At 44.0% G+C, this 21561-nt stretch overlaps 3 protein-coding genes across 3 annotated transcripts in view; 2 read left to right on the forward strand and 1 right to left on the reverse strand.

Moving 5' to 3' along the window:
* Znf174 (zinc finger protein 174) lies at positions 1 to 8738 on the forward strand. Its single transcript, XM_021632451.2, has 3 exons — positions 1 to 1026; positions 2020 to 2242; positions 4009 to 8738. Exons 1-3 carry the CDS (start codon positions 625 to 627, stop codon positions 4608 to 4610), a joined length of 1227 nt encoding a protein of 408 aa, XP_021488126.1. The 5' UTR covers positions 1 to 624; the 3' UTR covers positions 4611 to 8738.
* Positions 8739 to 11963: 3225 nt separating this feature from the next.
* Positions 11964 to 21561, forward strand: part of Naa60 (N-alpha-acetyltransferase 60, NatF catalytic subunit) — a 35547-nt gene continuing 25949 nt past the window's right edge. The window contains exon 1 of the mRNA XM_021632459.2: positions 11964 to 12142. The gene's annotated coding sequence lies outside the window, so the exon portion shown is untranslated. The remainder of the gene's footprint in view (positions 12143 to 21561) is intronic.
* Positions 12341 to 21558, reverse strand: Znf597 (zinc finger protein 597). The gene is made up of 3 exons (XM_021632448.2): positions 21041 to 21558; positions 20124 to 20247; positions 12341 to 17370 (listed from the first exon to the last, which is right to left on the reverse strand). Exons 1-3 carry the CDS (start codon positions 21071 to 21073, stop codon positions 16259 to 16261), a joined length of 1269 nt encoding a protein of 422 aa, XP_021488123.1. The 5' UTR covers positions 21074 to 21558; the 3' UTR covers positions 12341 to 16258.

The following is a 21561-nucleotide window of genomic DNA, read 5'->3' on the forward strand; positions in this document are numbered from 1 at the left end:
GCTTTCAGGTTCCCGGGCTCCAGTCTCAGGAGAGGTAAGTCGCCGGCCGGCGGGCGCTGGCTTTTGAGCCGCCTCTGCTCGTGGCGTCGCGGGTGGCTCCTGGAGGTGACACGAGCACCGCGGTGGCGCCGCGCGCCCGCTTGCCGCAGCCTCGCCAGGCCGGGCCGGCTGGGCCGCGGAGCCGCTCTCGCCATCGTTGGCGGTGCTGTGGCCTCGCTCCGCTCTCGCAGGTACTGGAGGTCGGTGTCTGCGGAATGCGAGAGAGTTGGTGCGAGACAGCTTGAACTTCTGGGGATTCCTCCGCCAGCCCGTTAGGCCGTGTCGTGCGTTTTGCTAGATACCCAAAGAAAATACTCCCTCCAGTGCCCTTTTCGGATATTATGACTTTGCTTCTTAAAAACTGACGAGAAGGCCCAACTCTTCCCGCTGCCAGGAACTATCTTGTCTTTAGAGTCTGGGGTGAAGGCTAGCAAATCAGAAAGCTATGTCTTTGCGGCCCTTCCCTAACACTTCAGAGGAGCTTCGTTCCTACCATTTTTCCAGCCTTCAGATTTCTCCTGAGCAATGACCCAGAAGACTCCATCAGTTTACTATTAGAGTGATATTGTGCCCTGAGCCCCCAAAATGGCAGCTAAAATGGAGATAACTTTGAGTACCCACACTGAGGATTCTGACAAGCATGAGAGACACATAATAATGAAGCTGGAAGAGAAACGTGGGGACCCTCAGCAGAAAGCCTGTCCGGATCCAGAGCTTTCCCGCCAGAGCTTCAGACACTTTTGTTACCAAGAAGTGTCTGGCCCCCAGGAAGCACTCTCCCGCCTGCGACAGCTCTGCACACAGTGGCTGAGGCCTGAACTACACACTAAAGAGCAGATTTTGGAGCTTGTAGTGATGGAGCAGTTTTTGGTCATCCTGCCTCCAGAGATCCGGGCGCAGGTCTGGCATCGATGCCCAATGAGCAGCAGGGAGATTGTGACTCTGGTGGAAGATTTGCACACAGCATCCAAAAAACCAAAGCAGTGGGTAAGGAGGGTCCTTTCTCTGTGGCTCATAGGATATCTTTGTTGTCTTTTGGGGTAGTGTTTTGGGGCAATGTCAGGATCCCTAGCTAGTCAGAGATTCCAGAGGAAGGGATAGCTGCAAAATTTGCTTCCAGCCTATGGTATCTTCTCCGTCCTCCAAAAAGTTGTAACAGGATTTCAGAAAACCAAGCCACTGGCACCCAGTGAGGAAATAGAGAAGACTAAGCTGTTCCTTCATAGGCCCTTGACCTTAGAAGAATAGTTTTAAGATTCTGGGATCTCTGCTGTCTACAATCAGAATCCTTAGCCAACCAGTCTAGCCTGTTTGATAGGAAGCTAATGCAGGCTGAAGATTGGTGGACTTTGTTCCAGTGAAGTGTAGTCTACTATATTGCCTTTGAATGGGGAAGTCTCAGCTCAGGTCCTGGGTGTTGCTGTCCCACCCCATCCGCTTCCCCAAGTCAGACCCCAACTGGAGCCTCTGAAAGAAGCAAGAAAGATGTGCTTTAGAAAATGGAACTGGCAACAGGGTGGGGCCAGTCTCCTTAGTTCTGAGCACCCTGGACCTCTCTGACAGAGAAACATAACAAGTTGGAATGTTTTTCAATGGTCCCTTACCATCCTGGTTCTGTTCCCATGGGGCCTGTCTCTAGCAGAAGAAGTGAGGGTGTAGGGTGGGAATCCGGGGGAGCATTGTCATTACTGATTCTGATATTTTTGCAAGCTCTCTTCTGATGGTCTTGGCTCCAGGCTGTATTAGAATAGCCCAAGCTTCGAGCACCTTCTTGGGAAGGCCTGGCTGATTATGAAGCAGCCTCATTCCTGCTCAGCATGTCCTTCCCTTCACCTCCTTAGAGGTGTTGGTCTCTCTGAAAGTTGAATTCTAGGTCATTACCAGTTCCTCTAAGGGCAAAGAGTCCTTCTACAGCTGTGAGGGACATGTCTCGCTCAGTCCATCAAGGAATGGAGAATTAATGGATAGCCCTTTTCCTAGGTGACCGTTTGTATGCAAGGGCAAAAGGTACTCCTGGAGAAAACAGGGCCTCAGTTCGCAGGCCTAGAACTTCGAGACTTTCAACCCCAAACTCCTAGCAGAGACACTCAAGAGAACTCTCTGGAAGAGCCATCCCAGGAAGGATCTCATGACCAGCTGAGTCCCCGTCACTGGGAGAACTTTGTCCGCTTCCAGGAACCGGTCCCCAAACTGCCTGAGACAGGTAAAACACTGCACCCTTGGGCCCTTTCATCAGCTTATTTCCACACAGCATCTCATGGTTCTGCAGCTGCAGCTGCATAGCATATGACCACTTTTTAAAACTTACTGTGCGTGCATGCGTGTGTGTGTGTGTGTGTGTGTGTGTGTGTGTGTGTGTACGCGCGCGCGCTGCCGCCACAGCGCACATGTGGAGGTTGAAGGACAAGTTTGTGGAATCATTTCTTTCCTTTTACCTTTATTTGGGTTGTGAACATCAAGCTTCAGTCTCTGGGCTTGAGTGCAAGTGCCTTTACTTACTAAGCCATTTTCCTGGCCAGTTCTTGCCTTTTAAAATTACATATAATATGTTGTTGTTGTTGTTTTGAGACAGGGCCTTACTATGCAGCCAGGGTTGCTCTGGAATTCATTTATATAGACCAGGCCAGCCTTGAACTCACAGACATTCACTTGCCTCTGCTTCTGCTGGGATTAAAGGCATGGGCCACCACACTCAGCCTGTTTGGTTTTTTACTTGGTTTTTGAAAAACTACTGGATTAGTCTGCAAGTGTCTGCGCCACTTGAGGCTCCTATCAAGAAAGTGGGAGGACTTGTATCTACATTCTTGCCAGCACCAATCCCAGCTGTTCTCATTAGGACTTAATATCCCCTGAGGTTTTTTTGATTTCATTTCCCTAATGAGTTATGATGCTTAGCACTGTTTCATAAGTTTACTAAGTTACATATCTTGGCCAGTGAGCTGGCTGGGGGGGGGGGGGGGTAAAGGCACTTGCTGCCAAGCTTGACAGCCAGAGTTCAATCCCTGGGGCCCGCAGGGTGGAAGGAGAACCCACTTCTGCAAGTTGTCCTTCGGCACCCACCTGCTTTGCTGTACAAACAGCCACTCCTAACACACACAAATTAAATAGACTTTTTAAAGGGGAATTGCATACCTTTGTCTTTGGGTGGTTACCGGGTCTCCTGTAGCCTAGGCTGGCTTCAAAGCTGAGGCTGAACTTCAACTCCTGATTCTCCAGCCTTCACTGCCTAAAGCCTGTGTCTGAATCCTGGACCTCACAGATGATAATTTGTGAATGTTTTCTCTCATTCTATGAATTTAGTGGTTTCTGTTGTTGTTGTTTGGTTGTTTTTGTTGCTGTTTTGTTTTTTTTCCAGAAAGGGTTTCTCTGTATAGTTCTGGCTGTCCTGAAACTCGCTCTGTAGACCAGGCTGGCCTCAAAACTCAGAGATCTGCCTGCCTCTGCTTCCCAAGTGCTAGAATTATAAGCCATGTGCCACCATTGGCCAGCTTTTCCTTTCACTTTTTTGATGGTATTCCCTGAAGCATGTTTTTCATGTTTTTAAAAAACTTGTACTATAGTTTTATTTTGAGTGTGCCATGAGCATTTGTGGAAGGCAGAAGAAACTTTGCAGATTCAGTTCTCTCCTTCCTCTATGTGGGTCAAACTCAGGTCATCAGGCTTGGCCACAGGCACCTTTACCCTCTGAGCCATCTTACCAGTCCAAACGTTTTTCATGTTAACAATCTCTGATTCTTTCTTTTCTTGGGCTTTTGGTGTCGTAGCTAAAATACCATTGCCCAATTAAATGGTTCATGTTCACTGAAGAGTTCTTGGGTTCATTTTGAGTTAGTTTTTTGTGTGTAATATTTTGTACCTGTTACTGAGGCTGCTGTAACAAAAGTCACATAGGCTGGGCAGTAAACAAACTTTGTTTGCTAAAGTTCTTTCTTCTAAGTACAGAAAATGAAACATTATTTCTAATTGTAGAGGCCTCCAGAATGAGAAGTGACAACAAGGAAAATCCACAGCAGGAGGGAGCAAAAGGTGCAAAGACATTTGCCGTGTTACCTGGAAGGTCTAAAGGGAATAGTTTGCACAGCCCTGAGCCAAGAGGGGTGAACATGAGTGAAGCCCGATTGTCAGGGTGGCGGGTCACCCAACCAGGTGCTCAGAAGCCACCTGCTCTCTACCCGAGACAATGCAGAGAGCTGGACTATCTCAGCAACCCCCTCAGAGGCCACCCACTGAGAGAGCTAAAGAAAAGCGGTGGAGGCAGAAGCAGTCTGAGCAGCCTCCTGCAACGCCTTAGTCCCCAGGCATCCCTCTCAGCCAAGAAGCCTTACAGATGTGATGACTGTGGGAAAAGCTTTACGTGGAATTCGGAGCTGAAAAGACATCAGAGAGTCCACACAGGAGAGAGGCCCTACATCTGTGGGGAGTGTGGAAACTGCTTTGCGCGGCAGTCAACTCTGAAACTGCACCAGAGAATCCACACTGGGGAGAAACCATACCATTGCAGCCAGTGTGGGAAAAGCTTTCGCCAAAGCTCAAACCTCCACCAGCACCACAGGCTCCACCATGGGGACTAAAGAAATGCTGTGTGCTTTAGAGTCCTGGGGAAGGGCTTTCTGTCTCTCCTTTCCTCCCTTGCATGTAAATCACAGAATGTTCCTGTGACTTACAGAGCAAGTGGCCCTTGGGGGAGTGATGGGTGAAAATTCAACTGGTAAGAGCTCAGAGAGGCTGGTGGGGCCTGTCTGCAAAGATGGCTGATGCGGGTATTGGGGCAGAAAGAACTGGCATCTCAGCAGAGTGGGGACTAGATACTAAGGAATAGTTAGGCTGAGTTGCAAGTGGTTTTAATTAATCTCAGTTCAGTTCTCCTGGTTGCTTTATCTTCTAAAATACAGTTGTTTTCATATGCACACAAGCAGTTCAGCAGATTTCCAAGGATAGTCTTTCTACAACTAACTTTTTTGTTGCTAGTGGTGCTGGTTTTTATAGCTCTGTCTGCTGGAACTCACTATGTATAGACCAGGATGGCCTTGAACTCACAGAGATCCACCGCTCTGCCTCCTGAGTGCTGGGTTTAAAGGTGTGCAACCTACACCCTTCAGTAACAGACTTAACAAAAGACAATTGAGATATATATGTATTTATGTGATGAGCAGTTTCTAAGTAAGTAGATGGTACTTTATTTAAAAAAAATTATTTGATTGGCTTTATATCAAACTACTTTTGATTTACAAAAGATGTTGCAACTGCAGCCTAGGGTGTAAGGAGAAGTGAATACTGCTCTGGTGGACAGGGGAATTCTACCTGTTCTTTCTCAAGCCATTAGCTTTAAGACCGTGACTGCCATGTTCACAGCGTTTACCACTGGATTTTGGCGATGGTTATACAATCGGTGATTCCAGGAAAGTTATTGAAGTAAGTTAATTTATGACAGGTAAATTATACCTCCATAGCATTTTTAAATAACAGAACTCTGTTTATATAAAATGTTAGAGTTCCAGAACTGGGTCTGTGACACCAACTTCTGCCAAACTCTTGCTCTCTTAAAGTAGGAGGAAGAACCCAATCAATATCACCCTGAGCAAGCCCTGCTCTTTCTCAGCTCAGGCAGATAAAGTGTTTCACCTTGTGTACACGTGGAGGCGGCGGCCGTTCTTCTGAAGGCATCACTATCAAGTCACTGCCTTTATCTTCAGTGTTGAGCCTGTCCTCACCTCCTTGCCAGCCCACATACCATTGCTGGACAGAGCCTTTACAGTCATGACCCCTCCCCCTCACATACACATACCCTTCTAGGCCAACTTCACTGTTGTAGCCGCTTCTTAGTCATGTCTGTACTTGTTTTCTATTGGTGCTATAACAAATGACTGCAAACTTGGTGGCTTAACACAGCTTCTCTTATACTAGTGGAAGTTAAAAGTCTGAAATCACTCAGCCAGAATCACCCTGGGCAGGGCTTCCCTTTTGGAGAATCTGAGAGGTGAGTCAGTCTCCTTGAATTTTTCAGCTAATATCAGCCTCCTACATTCTTGAACTCATGGCTCCTTCATTCTCAAAGTACATCCTTTGACTGTCTGTCTTGCCCAACCTTGTCTAACTTCAGCATCTCTCTTAGAAGGATGCTTATATTGCATATAGCAGGATAATCTCTCCCATCTCAAAATCGTTAATAGCACCCCAAAAAAGTTCCTTTTGCCATTTAAGGTAACATTTGCTGGTTGCAGTGATTAAGGTGTGAGTGTATGTTGAGGACCATCATTTGGCCTACCTATCCTGCCAGTGTACCTTGGGTCAGCTTAGTCACTCAAAGGTGATCTCCCAAAGAGAAGGAACAAAGACTTGTTTCTAAGTGTTGGCGTAGGGACACTTCCTAGAGTTCTGCCACTTGGGGTTTTCATAGAGCTAGTGAGTGTTTCCTCTCTTCAGAGTATACATTCGTAGTTGTTTAGTGTCTTTGGTACCTGTTCAGCTGAAGACCTTTAATTTGTGTGAAAGACTAATAGTAAACATTATTCTTTTTCAAAAGGTTTCAAGACCATGCTGTTGCCTTGCCTTCCTGTCCCCAGCGCAGTTGTCCTTTGCATGAGGCTCACCTCCAGACAGCTGACGGCAGTAGGAGGCCAGTGGCACAGAAGGCCTTTGGGCTGTATTTGTATGTGGGGTTCCTTCATCTCCTTTGCCCATGCATTCTTCGCCAGTGCCTCAGCATCAAGTCTTGACCTATTCTCTTTGCAGCCAGCTTCTCCTTGCTAGACCCCAAATGAGAAAATGGCCTTTTCCCTTTCACATGTGGCTCTTGCTCCTAGCCATCCATTGGCTGCCATATTTCCAGGTGCTGCCTAGCACATACTGGTGTGAGGTTAGGGGGGACTCCTGCTTTTAGTGTTGGATCCCTGAGTTACTCCCAGGGAGACCCAAGGAGAAAGGAAACATGGACACATAGTGGATGTCTATACCTCTGAAGAGCATTTCCTCTGCTCCAGTAGGGTGTAAACCAATCCCACATTACAACCATCACTCTACATAAAATTGGTAGTGACTCCTCACAGTGCAACAGACTGTTACATTTTCCCTCCAAAGTTTCCTAAAACTAAAATGCTTCCTTTTTATTTCTTCGTTGAAGAATTACACATACCAGAAAACGTGTGCACTTATGGTATACAGTTCAATGGTTACAATATAGTGTTTAGTTAGAGCTGTGCATCTTTTTAGAACATTCTCAGCCTCGCAGAGAAAGCACCCTTGAACATTAGCAGGGATGCCTTGTTCCTGTCACACTCTGTGCCTCTGGAGCATAGTATCTTCAGGTTCGTACACGTATCACATATCAGGACTTCATTCCTTTTATTGTATGAAGGGGCATTCATTTATCTATTGACTGATGGACATTGTGTAATTGCACTCTAGCTATTGTGAATGGAATAATGCTGCTGTGAACATTGATATTTAAGTTTTTGTATTTCATTCCTCTTGGGTACATGCCTAAAGGTTGAACTGCTAGGTCACATGAAAATTTTCTGTTTACCTCTTTTACGAAACCTCAAACTATCTTCCAAAGAGGCTGCACCACACTTTACATTTTGACCAGCAATGTACAAGGGTTCCAATTTTTGTTGTTGTTGTTGTTAATGATTTTGCCTTTTGAGACAGTCTCATGGCTGGCACAGAATTCAGACTCCTAGCTGAGACTGACCTTGAACTCTTGCTCCTCATGCCTCTACCTCCCAACCGTCAAGATGATAGGCATGTGTCACATGTCCAGCTTCCTAAAGTTTGTCTTTGTGATTGTTGCTCTCCCAGTCAATGTGAAGTGGTGTGTCATGACGTTGATTTTATTTTCCCTGACGACTAATAACGTATTTGTTTATTGAATGTGTATTTCCTTTGAAGAAATAGCTATTCAAAGCTCCTTGCCCCACTGGTGTTTTGAGACAGGGTCTTCTTGCTGTGTAGCTCTGGCTGGCCTAGAACTCATTACATAGACTAGGCTGGCCATGAATTTGAGATAACGTTCCTGCCTCTATTTCCCAAACCTTTTGAGTCTTGCCCTGTAGCTAGGCTGGTCAGGCTTGCAGCAATCCTCCTGCCTCAGCCTGAGTCCTGGGATTCCAGGTATGAGCCATCAGAACTTTCTTTGTGACCCTTTTAAAATGCATTATTTATCATTTTTATTGCTGTGTTGGAAGGATTCTTTAAATATTCTGGAATAAGGAACTTGTCAGGTGTATGACTTGCAAACTGTTTCTCCCATTCCTTTGTAATACATTCTTGTACAATTTTTTTGTTTTTGCAGTGGGTGCTGATATAATCTCCTGTATAACTCAGGCTAGTTCAAACTCGCAATCCATCTGTCTTAACGAGTGGAATGCTGGGATTACTGATGTACACCCATGCCCAGCAGTAAGCATCTGTAAACAGCTGTCACTTGCCAAAATACATGGGACCAATACAGTTTCCAAATTGCCAGTAAAACAGTCTGACATTCCTGTGAATTAAGAATGAAGTTTAGGGTTCTTGGAACATAATTCATACCAGTTCTTGCAAGCCTGTTGGGTCACCCACAGATTTTCCTGTACCGGTCATGAGTGTACCTCACAGTTCCTAAGGGAAATTTAAATATCTATTAAAATGGTTCTGCTGTTTAGCCCTTGGAATAAACATTTTTCCCACTGAAATAAAGATGGTATTGACTATAAGTAACAGATACTAATAAGTGCTTGATACACATTTTTCTCTAGTCATGGGGTTTGAACTCATTTAAATTCGGCAAACTTGGAGACTAATTTTCTATTGTTTTGCTGTTTTAGGAAGAAAACCACAAATGTTCAGAATTCAAATATTCTAGATCACATTTCATAACCATCCAATTTTTGTTTGTTTCTTTAGTTAGTTTCCTGATTGGGTCTTTGGTTGGTGGCTTGTGTTTTGAGATGGCGTCTCACTGTATTGCTGAGACTGGCCCCAAGCTCTTGGGCTCAAGCAGTCCACCTGTCTCAGTGTCCTGAGTTTCTGAGACAACAAAACAAGATAGCAGGTGGCTGGGCTGGGCTGGGCTTTTGAAACTGGCATTAAAGATATGTGCCACTGTGTCTGGCAATTTTTAAATCACTGTGCTGTGAATTTGGGGATGTCCCCTGAGAAACATGTCAGTGGAGCTGACAGGTATTCTGAGTTTAAAGAGTGTCTAAAGAACAGATTTTGGGTGGCTTATCTGACTTAGGCTGTATTGAAGAATGCCACCTTCATCCTCATTCTTCCTAGCTGGATCGTCAAATAAAAGATTTACAGGGTACATACCCCAAGAGAGGACAGAGAGGACAGAATGAATAGAGAAAATGTTCTCCCCAGGCGAACATTCAACCATAAGAAAGGAAGTACATATACTATGTATGTGCCTGAAAACAGGCTCAGTGATAGAGGCCAGTGGCAAAGCTCATACATGTCTGATTTCAGGTATGTGAAATGTCTGCTTAAGCAGACAACTAAAGACAAAAAATAGATTAGTGATTGTCAAAAGCCATGATGAGGGGGTCATGTGGGGTGATTGCAGATATGGGTTTCGTTGGGGGATTGTGGTTGCACAACCTTGTGAATATTTTAAAAAGTGAATTGTGAACTTTAAAGAATAACTTTTATGTGAACCATAACTCAAAAAGATGTTCAGACAACTTCATAGTTAATTCTTTACCACATGCCTCACAGTCAGCTGACCCAGCCCAGGACCAGGTTAATAGCAACTCAGGGCAGTCAAGGGGAATAGCCAAAGGTGAAAGTTGCTAATCCTAAAGCTTTACCAGGGACAATCAGGAAGTCCGAGGACGCAAGCCCATTTGCTGAAGGTCTAGACTTATCCTGAAGTATGCATGCCTCCAAAAGGAGCAGATCGCACCCATTCTCCCTTCATTTTAACTCTGGGTTTTGGTGCAGGGTCTTTTGCAGCTGAAGATGAGCTTGAGCTTCTGACACCCCTGCCTTCACTCCCATGTGTTGTGTACACGTGTGAATCAGAGGACAGCTCTGTGGATCAGTTCTCTCCTCCATTATGTCGGTTATGAGCATCAAACTTAGGTCTGAGTTCTTCGCCCTTAACTACTAAGCTATCTTGCTGGTCCCTCATTTCTTTGTTTTGTCTGTCTGTCTATTTTGAGACAGGGTTTCTCTGTGTAGCCCTGGATGTCCTGGCACTCACTCTGTAGAGAGACTAGACCGGCGTTGAATTCACAGAGACCTGCCTGCCTCTGCTTCCTGAGTCTGAGAGTAAAGGTGTGCGCCACCACCGTCCTGCAGCCTCTCCTTCCCATTCTCTGCGTCCAGTGAAATTCATCCTCAATTCTGTGAGACTGCCTTCCCTTTGTGACATGTGGGTTCTAAAAAATAGGGCCTAAACTGAGAATGCTTGCCTAGCAACACAAGAAGCTGTAAGGTCAAGCCCAGCTCTGCACAACTTTTCCCCTGAGAGTGATATGCACAATTCCCAAGGAAGAAATTGGCATATTGAATTGGAAGTCCACATGTCGCTAGAGAGCATGGCTGTCGAGAGAGTAACAGAAATGGTCCCATTGAAGACTTCAGATGTTACCCTAAGGACAGCAGAATGTCTGTGGAAAGTGTCAAGTTGAATGGTGACACAATCAGATCTTACTCGACTATTTTACTTAACTGGATGGGTAATGTTTAGTTACTGTTGGATAAAGGTAAGGACAATTAAGTAGAGAAGCAGAATTGGGAAATATTTTGGGTTTTCCTGGGTTTTGTTTTGTTTTGTAGTGCTGGGACCTAAGGGCTTCCCATGTACTAAATAAGCACTTCATAGCCTCGGCAGGTTTGAGAAATATCCCTGAGATATTACAGAAATTCATGGAAGAATGGATGAGGGGTTGGGGCAGCTTATACATAATTTTTCTAGAGGCTAGAAGGTCCAAGACTACTGTGCTGGTAGACCCCATGTCTGGAAAGGGCCATTTTAGAGAGTGCCGCCTTGACGGGTCCGCGCAGGGCGGAAAGTTCTGGCTAGTTCTCTGATTTTTTTTTTTTTAATAAGGGAACTGAAGGGTTCCACATTCATGGCCTAATCACCTTCCAAAGTTCCCCACCTTCTAATACTATCCCTTGGGAACTAGGATTCCAGCATATGAATTTTTGGGAGACAAACATTGCAACCATAGTGGGAGGGAAGGAAAAGGAGGTGAAGTTGTGTGGATGGAGTGACGTAGTGGCGGCAAAGTCAGAGGCTAAATGCGTGCACTATTTTGGATAGATACTTGGATTTCTCAAACATGCTCAAAGGAGGATGGCTTAGGTGCTTGACTATAGGAACTGAGTGCAGAGAAGAGAAACCTGGACTGACATCAAATAAGTCTGTGCAGCCATAATGGCTAAAATCGTTCAGGGAAACCGTTTACCGAAGGTGAGCCACGAAGACGCTCTGACCAACCACAAGCGTATTAGACAAGCTCCAAGGACTGCGCTCCTCCGGAGGGGATGCGGAGGGGCAGGACTGCTTGGGCATGGAAGGTTAGTCGCGGCAATATATCGAGACATACCCGTTTAGCTTAGAGTGCAGCGAAAGCCAGCTGCTGGTGTAGATTTCGAGCAAGCGCTCTGGCCAGGCGAGCAAGCAGCTGAGCGGACCGTGCTTCCCATTATGGTACAGAAGTAAAGGTGCTCGTGGAAACTCAACGCGTTACTCTCGCGCAGACCCAGTCCGGAGGAACCTCGGCACACGTGTCCACTCCCGAGTCCAGCTTCTGCTGAGACCTCAGAGGTGTGGGGTGGCCACGGCACACGGCACGCTTCACCAAGCAAGCGGCACTGTAGATGCCCAGCCCCAACAGCCCGGGTAGTGCGCAAGCGCTGATGGAATTGGACACCGGAAGTGGCCTCAGCTTCCGGCTTCCTGCCCGGCTGGCAGGCAAATGGCATCTGGTAGGCACTAGCTCCAGTCTGTACTACTGGTGGCTGCTTGGCTGCCCCCGCGATTGCCCCGAGGCCACGGGAAATCAGAAGAGATAACTTCTTACCCCACTTCTTCCCAGCTGAACCTGTCAGACAGCCGCTGCCCCGTGGAGCCGGAGGCCCCTGGTCCTGTACGCTGCTGAACTGGACGGTAGGTAGACATCTAGTGGGGTCTTAGAATAATGCTGGAGTTTTATACCGAATCCCAGGAACATGACGTGCTAGTTCCTTTACCAAGTGAAGTCAAGTCGTTCGATCTTGTTCTCTAAACCATTATTCAACCAGTTGTTTCAAATTTTCCTTACTGTAACCCCGAATCATTGAAGTCTACATTTTAAAAGCTCACCACTTTGCCATCACAATAAAATAACATTTATTAGATGATAAATTGCACATATATTCACAGTTGAGAGATTGCAGTCTAGAGCCAAGACCGATGGGAATGCATCAAAACCAGTAACGCTGAAATGGTAAACGAGCAGAAGTGCATACAGAAAACTAACTAGCATCAACATAACTTAGACATGGTAAAACAGTCTTAGGGTTGTATAGATATGCTGTATCCCCTTTCACTTAGACCATTCATGCAGACAGATATCTCAGTTTGAAGACACGAAACACCTGTAGTTATGCAGTCCTTGGAAAGACAGGTAATGGTAATTTTTGTAGCACTGTCATAAATAGCTCTAAGATGCAAAACTAAAACAGTTAAATATACACACAGTAAACATCTTTTACCTTTTTAACAAAAAGTCAAAGCAAAAGTCATTCAAAATAGGATCTTTTTATATAGCTATCACCTACACCTCCCTTTGAATACATAGACAGTAAATTACAGATTATTTAAAGCAAAATCTGTATTTTCAGATTGTTTGACAGCTTACATTACACTCACCAGAACACTGCTAATTAATTTTATGGAACTTTAGGCATCGAAGACAAAAATGTCATTTTTTTAACTGCCTGAGTTACTGGGCTGGCTGTTTTCAGTGTTACAAGAATATATCGGCAAATTTTTGGTAGCAGCACAATTCTAGACAAAACTAGTTTGTTTAAGTTCAACTCAACAATAAAATGTGATATTTCTTAAATACTAGCATCTAAATTCCATTGGGAAATGCTGTTGTCATCAGTCATGACAGTTTAACCTGGTATTCCCACAGTCTTGTTAAGAAACAGTTTAATTCACATTTTTATCATGGCATCAACAAAACTCACAAAGTCTGAGTTCCACACTTCGTGTCAACATCCCTCCTACAACATGTAGTTAGCTAACCAGTACCTAACCACTCATAGCAATAGACTCTTGCATTCTTTTTATCCCTGCATTGACTGTATCCAGTAGTTGTTATTAGCACCTAAAATGATTTGCTAATATTACCACTTAAGAGCAATCATATGGAATCTACTCCAGTTGTCGATATTATTAGGAGGATGGAAACGTCATTATTATAAACGTAACTCAAGTACTACTGGTAGATACAGCTTTTCCTTCAACTCCTTAGGGGCAGAGCAGCTTGAGAATAACATACAACTAATGTTTTTAGGAACAAGTTCACAATAAGAAAGTAACTAGATATATGCTTATTTCACAGTAACTGACATATAATTTTTCCTTTTTTCTGCATACCAATCACCAGTAATATTATACCAAAGGCTATTTAATTACTTTCACATATATTGATGATTTTTGTAAAAGTCCCTTTTTTCTAACCTTTTGTGGGTAGTCTTTCAAAATCTGAAGGATGCAGAAAACTACAAACACTGAAAGGTAAATTGTGAATTTCCATGTTAAGATGTACAGCCGTGCAGAGGCAAGTGTATGAGTTCGAAGCCAGCATGGTCTACAGAGCCAGGTCAAGGACAGTCAGGGCTACACAGAGAAACCCTGTCTCAAAAAAAAAAAGTGATAGTGACAATTTCCATCTTTTATATCAGCCACCTTTTGTACCTTCTAACATATTTCCTCTTTTCTCTTTCTGTACTAACTCTATTAGTAGGGGCCTCTTTTCCAGGTTCACTCCCCATCCTTCAACTCTTGTTTTCACTAAAACATTAGATCCTGTGAGGCACCATATCAGGTCCTCCCTCTGAGAAGCAAGAATATGGGAAGCTAATGCTCTTCCTGCTGTTTAGCAACCATTGTATTCAAGACTTGAGACTAGAGACTACATAATTCAAAGCACCTCTGACAAAAGGCTAAAGAGACCTAAAGGCCATTTTAAGTGTAAGACCCCCAGCTCCCTGACAGAATGATGCTTTAGATCCTAAATGTGGGGAAACAGCCAACCGTGACCTTGATATACAGTCCATATGGTCTCAACTGTGGGTCAGCTGAAATAGTGATCTATTACTAGGAGAGGGTCGACAGCCAGGAGAGGAACAATACAAGGCAAGCCTGCTGGCTTCAGTCTCTCAGTGAGTATGGTCTTCCTGTCTCTAGTAAACATTAAGAGCTTAGTTGCATGGCTGGCATCTTTTTCTCAATCTGCTCTTCTGTAGAAGGGACACTGCCTAGGTATTACATTTCAGCCACTGGCCTTCAAGAGGGCTTTATTTTTGTTTATGAAATTTCCCAGCAGTAATTCTATTTTAGTAAATACTGTATTTTTATAGGCTATTTAAACAGAATGAAATCATCCTTGCATACCAACCAAAAGACCATATAGCTAGTTTTACTGATATATAATCTACTTTGTTGTGAACTGTAGTTCTATATGAATGTATACTTACATTTTTTGTTCTTTTTAAAACTATATATAATGTTTTGTTCTAATATTTATCTGTAACACCAGTACTTAAAGGCATATATGTTATCAATTATTTTGGTTAAAACTGAACATTATGTATTTTTCTTTGGAGAGAGATAGGAAATGTTACAAATTAATAAAAAAAAATCCTCTGGTTTAATATAATGACAAGGAATTCAAGTGGGAAGGCGTAGAGAAACTCTTGCTTTTTAAGAGTCATGAGATAGTTTTGGATAAAACTAAGGACTTCAGTTACTAAGTCCCAGGGCAGCCTCCATGATGACTGTCTCTCCCTTCCTTCTCCCAGCCTCATCTGAGCATGTGACACAAATACTGATAGTGCAGTGTCGCAAACACATAGCCTTAAGAGTTACAAAACATCTGAATTCAGATGTCAACCTCATCACGATGTAATGCTTTGTATGCTTAGCAAAGTATTGACTTTACTCTCAGAGAGCTTCAGTTTATTTATAAAACATGGACAGTCCCTTCTCTCAGATAGTTTTTGAAGATTAAACAAAATAATATACCCACAGCATTTAGCATGCTTTCTAAAAAGTAGTTCTAGTTATTCGTAACCAGCCAGGAGTGTGCTTCGGTGGAGATCAGGGGCACCTCACCTTACAGAGGACAAGCACTCTCCCCGCACCCAGAAGTCTAACCTCTCCACTGCCATCAGCTCTCAAAGTGGGGATCCATGGATACTGCCATCAGCAGTTAACTAGCTGGATGTGACAGTATGTACAAGTAATCCAGGCACTTGGGCGCTGGAAACAGGACACTAAAGATTTTGAGGTTAGTTGGGCTCCACAGCAAGATACCCCCTCCACACACACATACTTAAAAAAAAAAAAAAGGTTGGGCCATTTGTTAACTTTATATGAAATCCTAAACTAGAAATTCACATTTAAAAAATCCCATACAGACATTGCACTGAAATAGTTTTAACAAAAAGTATAAAAATATTCATTTTCCTAGACATTACATGTGTACAACTGGCAAAAGTAAAAATAAAATTTTCTCTTCCTAAACTATTCTTAGAAACCACATTTAAAAAAAAAGTATAGTGATAACCTTCATTTTAACAAAAACTCAATTATTTTGATTTTTTGAGACAGAGTCCTACTATGAAGCCTTGGTTTGACTGAAACTCAGTATGTATACCAGGCTGGTCTTGATATCACAGAGAGCCTCCTGTCTCTGCTGCCTGAGTGCTGGGATTAAAGGCATGCTCCACCACATCAGGAGTCAAAAACTGAATTTTAAAGAAGTTTTCTGTTTCTTTAAAACATAAAGCAAATGGAATCTGACCAGTAACTGAGTTAAAGTCCTGACTTCATATGCTATCCATGAAATACTGATTATATCTGCTCAGTTCTAAACCAGATGTAATAAATAATACTGCCTACATTACATGGAATATATGTAAAGTGCTTGCTTAGCACAGTGCCCCGCACATAAGCAGTGTTTCCCCCCATACAGATACTGAAAGCCCGCATAGTAGCAAAAGCTTGTATTTACTTGGTGTTTCGCCTATGGGTTCGTTTATGAGTGATGAGCTGCATCTTCACTCTAAAGCTCTTCCCACACACCGTACATGTAAAAGGTTCTTCTCTTATGTGGGTCTTCTCGTGGGATGCAAGTTCTGAATCTAAAGCAAAAGTTTTTGCACATGTTTTGCACTTATGAAGTTTTTCCATGTCATGAACGGTTTGATGAGAAACAAGCTCTGAGAAACAAGGAAAGGTCATGTCACAATCAAGACATTGTAAGGGTTTGAACCTGGAGAACGAAAAAAAGTCTTCATCATCAATACTGCAGTGTTTAGAGTCCTCCTTAGGGTCCTTCTCTGGGAGAGCAGGGTATGAGGGCTGCTCCAAGCTCTTCCCATAATGTGGGTGCTGGTATGGTGTGTCTGGTGAGCCTGTTTTATTAGGCAAAGCCAGGTTTGTTTCCTGACAAAAGTGTTGATCTCGGTCAGCACATTCATAAGGTTTTTTATCAGTATGACTCTTCTGATGTTCTGCCAAAGCTGGGAGCCACATAAAACCTCTCCCACATACACTGCATGTATGTGGTTTCTCCTTTATATGGCTATGCATGTGCCGGGACAGGTGTGAGTGCTGCCGGAAGGTGGCGGCACACTTGGCACACTTGTAAGGCCTCTCCCCAGTGTGGATCCTCCTGTGCGTCCTCAGGCTGGTTCTGTGACTGAAGGTCTTCTCACAGGTGCTACATTTATACTTTTTCTCTCTTGAATGAATCTTCTGATGCAAAACAAGGTATGTATTATCACTGAAGCTTTGGTCGCAGTCGGGACACTTGTATACATTACTGGCTTCTTCCCAGGGAACTTGAATAATATCAGAAAGTGTTCTGACTCCTAAACACTGAGACAGTTCTTCTAATGGAGTTTGGTTTTCAATGGTAACCAAGAGGCTTATAAGCTTGGTCTTGCAAGTCAAAGTTCCGTCTGACATTTTCCTGTCCTGTCTTCCAACATCATCCTCAGATTTTTCAGAGTAATGGACGAGGGGTGCAGCAATGGAGTATGTTTCTAGGGACAGCTCTTCAAGTTCCATAGACTCTAGGCTTAACTGCTGACTGGTCTCAGTCTTGTCTTCCCCTCCTATTGATAAAAGCAAAACATAGATACCACCTTTAAGTGACACTAGAGAAAGAACAGGTTAAGACCAGGAAACTGAAAATGAGTTATTACTTAAGACACAACTTCATAAACAAAATCAGGAGCCAACAGACTCTCCTAACTTCCCAGAATCAGAAGTCTCTATGTGTGGGTGCACTGCAAGGTTGCAGGTGAGCCTGCAAGGTGAAGGAGCCGAGAGCGACTTGCTCTGGTGGGATAGACACTAAGGACAATTTTGGTATGCCGTGCCTAGAGATGTAGTTTTTCTGGTTAGTCTATTTAAGTTCTAGGAATTTTTCACTATCTCAAATGAGAGTTCAGTAGTCAAAATCGGAATGGAGATTAGACATATTTATCAGAAAAGAAAGAACACAAATGTTTTTCTACTTTAATAAACATGCAAATTATCAAAAATAGTCCTATATGCCCTAGAGGGTCTCTAAAATTCTGTCTGTCATGGAGGAATGATCATAATAGAGCTTCTGTGTATGTACAGACTACAGGCAAATAACTGTCATCTCAAGGAGGGCTGACAAAACATAAACCTAGTATAAGGAATTCCTTTTAAATATTTTTTTCCAAAGAGAGCCACCCCTTAAGTGTATAGCTACAGATTCAACTAATTGCAACTTAAAAGATTTTCTTTCTTTTTTTTTTTTTTTTTTAAAGTATCTGTAAAGTCCAGAGAGATGGCTCAGTTGTTTAGAGCACTGGCTGCTCTTCCAGAGGATCTGGATTCAATTCCCAACCTCATGGCAGCTCACAATTGTTTATAACTTTAGTTCCACGGGATCCAACACCCTCTTCTAACCTCCTCGGGTACCAGGCATGCACATGGTACACAGACATACATGAAGGCAACAATACTCATATACACAAAAATAAAATAAATCTTTTTAAAAAATACATGATTAAGAATATATAAAATAACCAATGTCTAAAAATCCAATCAAACTTTGCCAGGCATGTAAGGAATGGGAACGCACAACTTATAACAGGCAGAAAAATCAACCGCTACAAAAAGACCCAGAAACAATACAGTGATTAAAATTAGCATCTCCATATGCCTAAAATCCTTTGTGACTTCAAGACTAGCCTGGTCTACATAGGGAGTTCCAGGACAGCCAAGGCTACAAAGAGAGACCCTGTTTAAAACAAACAAACAATAAATAAATATAATCAGCAAAGAAGGTAGCAAGAGGTATTATTACCAAATATTTATAAATATGTTATTTATACAATAATATATTATAATATAATATATGTTATTTATACAATAATATATTTATAAATATTTGTTTGGTTGCTGTTGTCTATGTTGGATCCTATGCGAGTACTGTGGCTGTGGGTTCCCTGGTAGAGAGTGCTTCTGCAGGTCAGTGGTGTAGTGATGACACAAGGGCAGCCAGACTTACAGGAGCAGAGGAAAGAGCTAGGTGGACCAGGGTCTGCATCAAGAGAGAGCACCTAGGGAGCGGAAGGAGGACAGGAGGAGGTGCCCCTGCAGGCAGGCTATTGGGAGATTAAGAGGAGGAGGTCCTCCCCAATCCGTGGACTTGGAAAGGGGCAGGGAGAAGCTGAGTGAGAGTGGGATTGGGAGGGAATAAGGGAGCAGGATACAGCTGGGATACAGAGTTAATAAAATGTAACTAATCATCGTTGTCATCATAATAATAAAAGAGTAATTCTAGGGAGCCAGGAATGAGGGACAGAAAAGACTTAACATCATCCACTAGCATTTTCAGTCAAATATGGCCACTTGGAGTCCCTGGTAAAAAGAGGTTCTGTGAATTAGTGGATGACACAAAGGAATGAAGATGGGCTAGAAGGATAGGCAGAGAAGGTCAGCAAGAAAGAATCAAAGGAGACACACACACACACACACACACACACACCCCAAACCCATACACCCAAGAAGGTAGAGGAGAACATGGCGGTGGAAAATGTGAGCCATGAATTATGAAAAATAGCTTAGGTCTCCAGCCCTGGGCAGGACATTCAGGCCCAGAGATACTGCACATGGCTACCTGTAAGTTAGAAAGGCAGAATACCCCCTTAGGACAAAATTAGTTTCCAGTTTTTACAAGTGACAGTAATCTGTAGTAATGAAGTTTTCCAGGTAAAACTAATTTTATTCCAACAATTATTTAAGGAGATTACAAGGTACTGTAATATGCATATGCATGCATATACATATGCATACACAGTCACTGTTGTAGACTGGGATTTTTGCCTTTTTTTTTTTTTTTAAAGAAATCCTCCAGGGCTGGGGAGATGGATCAGCATATGAAATGCTTACTGTCTAAGCTAAGGATAGGAATTTGGATTCCCAGCACCCAGTGAAAGCCAGGTAGAAGTCGTGCCCCGCCTCTTATCCAGGCACTCAGGATGTGGGGAGAGGTGATCCCAAGGCAGGCTGGCTAGCTGGACTTCAGTAAATTGAGTGGAGAGTGATTGAGAAAGACTCTTGACATCAACCTCAGGCCTCCACACTCACACATGCATGTGTGCTCGCACTTACATGCTCACAAGAAAAGAATCATCACAGACTGAAGCTTTTTCATTTAAGTTCTTGCTATAGCCATATAAATCCATACACACACACACTCCACACACATAAATCCATACATACACACACACACACACACACACACACACACACACAGGTCCCACTCCATCAATGTGGACAGCACAGAACTGAAGAAAGTTCCATAATGCAGGAAAAACTGTCTTACCCATCAACTCTAAATCGTGACAATCCAATGAGGCTTCTCTGCTGAGGGTCTTCTGGTCAGGGTGCAGACTCACACATTCCTCTTGAGAAAAATACACATCCAGATCTTCAAACAACAGTGCTCCCTGAAATATTTGGACAAGAAGTTAGCAGGTCAGTTGAGTGGTAAATCTATAAAGGCTGAAGAGAGCCAAAAAAATAAAACAAACAAAACAACAACAAAAGCCCCTTCACATTCCAAGGAGAAAAGGTTTGGTGTGAAATATTCCTCAACGAGGGATTCTATGGCATGGGTAAGGTCGGGAGAGAATGTATAAACATAAATTTTGAAACGGTGTTGTGAAAATCAAGAGTATACCACGAGAATGTTTTGCCTGAAAACATGAGTGAACAATTCTTGGGGAGAGAAATCAAGTAAAGATGCTGTAAGAGGGAAGGGGAAAGGGAGAAAAGAAGAGGAAGAGGCGGCGGAGGAGACTGCCAGCCCAGTAAGACTCCCGAGGAATAGTTTTCAGGAGTTCCCTAACGTCCTTTGCTCGCCGGTCTTCTTCATCACCGTGATCGTTGCGCTCCGCCACCACTTCAAGATCTGGCTCCCTCCTAAGTTTACTGTTCCTAGAAGCCCATAGAGCTTGGATGTGGTTTAAAAAAAGTCACCTGGGCTTTACTATATTCAACAGGTGCAAAGCCTAGAGACAAACCGTTGGGAGGAGCGTTCCTGCAGGACACTTTGAGAAATTGTTACAGACCCTTGCCAAGGGCTCTCCTCCCCATCTGGTGATTCTAAAAGGAGAAAGCTGGTAAGCCTAGGGACGAGGACACCTCGGCGAAAGGGCTGAGGAGGCGCCTCAGGACCTGTGCGTCTAACCCTGCTGCCAGGAGGTCAGGGCACCTGCAGGAAATAGCCACGATTTTCACCTGGTCATCGGATGTGGGGAGCGTCGATGCCATCTGGGGAAACGAAGTCCCCACGTTGGGACACTTGGAGATGAGAATAGTCCTTAGAATTTCCGACTGGGCTTCCAGGCCTTTCCACTCCGCCCTCACGCTCCTCGAAACCCTCGAGCTCCCTCGAGCATCTGAGGTGCCGGCTTCCTGAAAACAGCCTTGAGACGGACTCACTACCAGCCCCGGAGCACTGACAGCCTCACCCAACCCGGCAAAAGCAGCACGAAGCCACGCCCAGCCGAGACGCGACAAAGGAGGCGGAGGCCGCCGCAAAGCTCCCACGCTCCCATGCTCCCCCCCCACGCAGAGGCTGTGGAGAAACCGCCGGAAGCGACGCGCCGCCGGCTCAGCCGTCCTGCATCCTGATTGGCCGGCGTGCCCTGAGGCGGCGGTCCCTCTTCAATGGACCAATTGAACAGCTTCCCGAGGACCGGACTCGCACCTGGCAACTGAAAGACGTCGTTATTCCTGAGCGGCTACAAGCGGCTGTT

Source organism: Meriones unguiculatus, chromosome 11 (assembly GCF_030254825.1).
Source record: "Meriones unguiculatus strain TT.TT164.6M chromosome 11, Bangor_MerUng_6.1, whole genome shotgun sequence".
Classification (NCBI taxonomy): Eukaryota; Metazoa; Chordata; class Mammalia; order Rodentia; family Muridae; genus Meriones; species Meriones unguiculatus.

What these genes read in the sequence shown, in the direction of transcription:
- Znf174 (XM_021632451.2), top strand. Translation starts at nt 625, where the DNA reads ATGGCAGCTAAAATGGAGATAACTTTGAGTACCCACACTGAGGATTCT. An exon ending in CCAAAAAACCAAAGCAGTGG is followed by an intron (nt 1,027 to 2,019) that starts GTAAGGAGGGTC and finishes CCCTTTTCCTAG; the next exon opens with GTGACCGTTTGTATGCAAGG. An exon ending in CCCCAAACTGCCTGAGACAG is followed by an intron (nt 2,243 to 4,008) that starts GTAAAACACTGC and finishes TTCTAATTGTAG; the next exon opens with AGGCCTCCAGAATGAGAAGT.
- Znf597 (XM_021632448.2), bottom strand. Translation starts at nt 21,073, where the DNA reads ATGGCATCGACGCTCCCCACATCCGATGACCAG. An exon ending in TCCCCACATCCGATGACCAG is followed by an intron (nt 20,248 to 21,040) that starts GTGAAAATCGTG and finishes CAAATATTTCAG; the next exon opens with GGAGCACTGTTGTTTGAAGA. An exon ending in TCACGATTTAGAGTTGATGG is followed by an intron (nt 17,371 to 20,123) that starts GTAAGACAGTTT and finishes TTTTATCAATAG; the next exon opens with GAGGGGAAGACAAGACTGAG.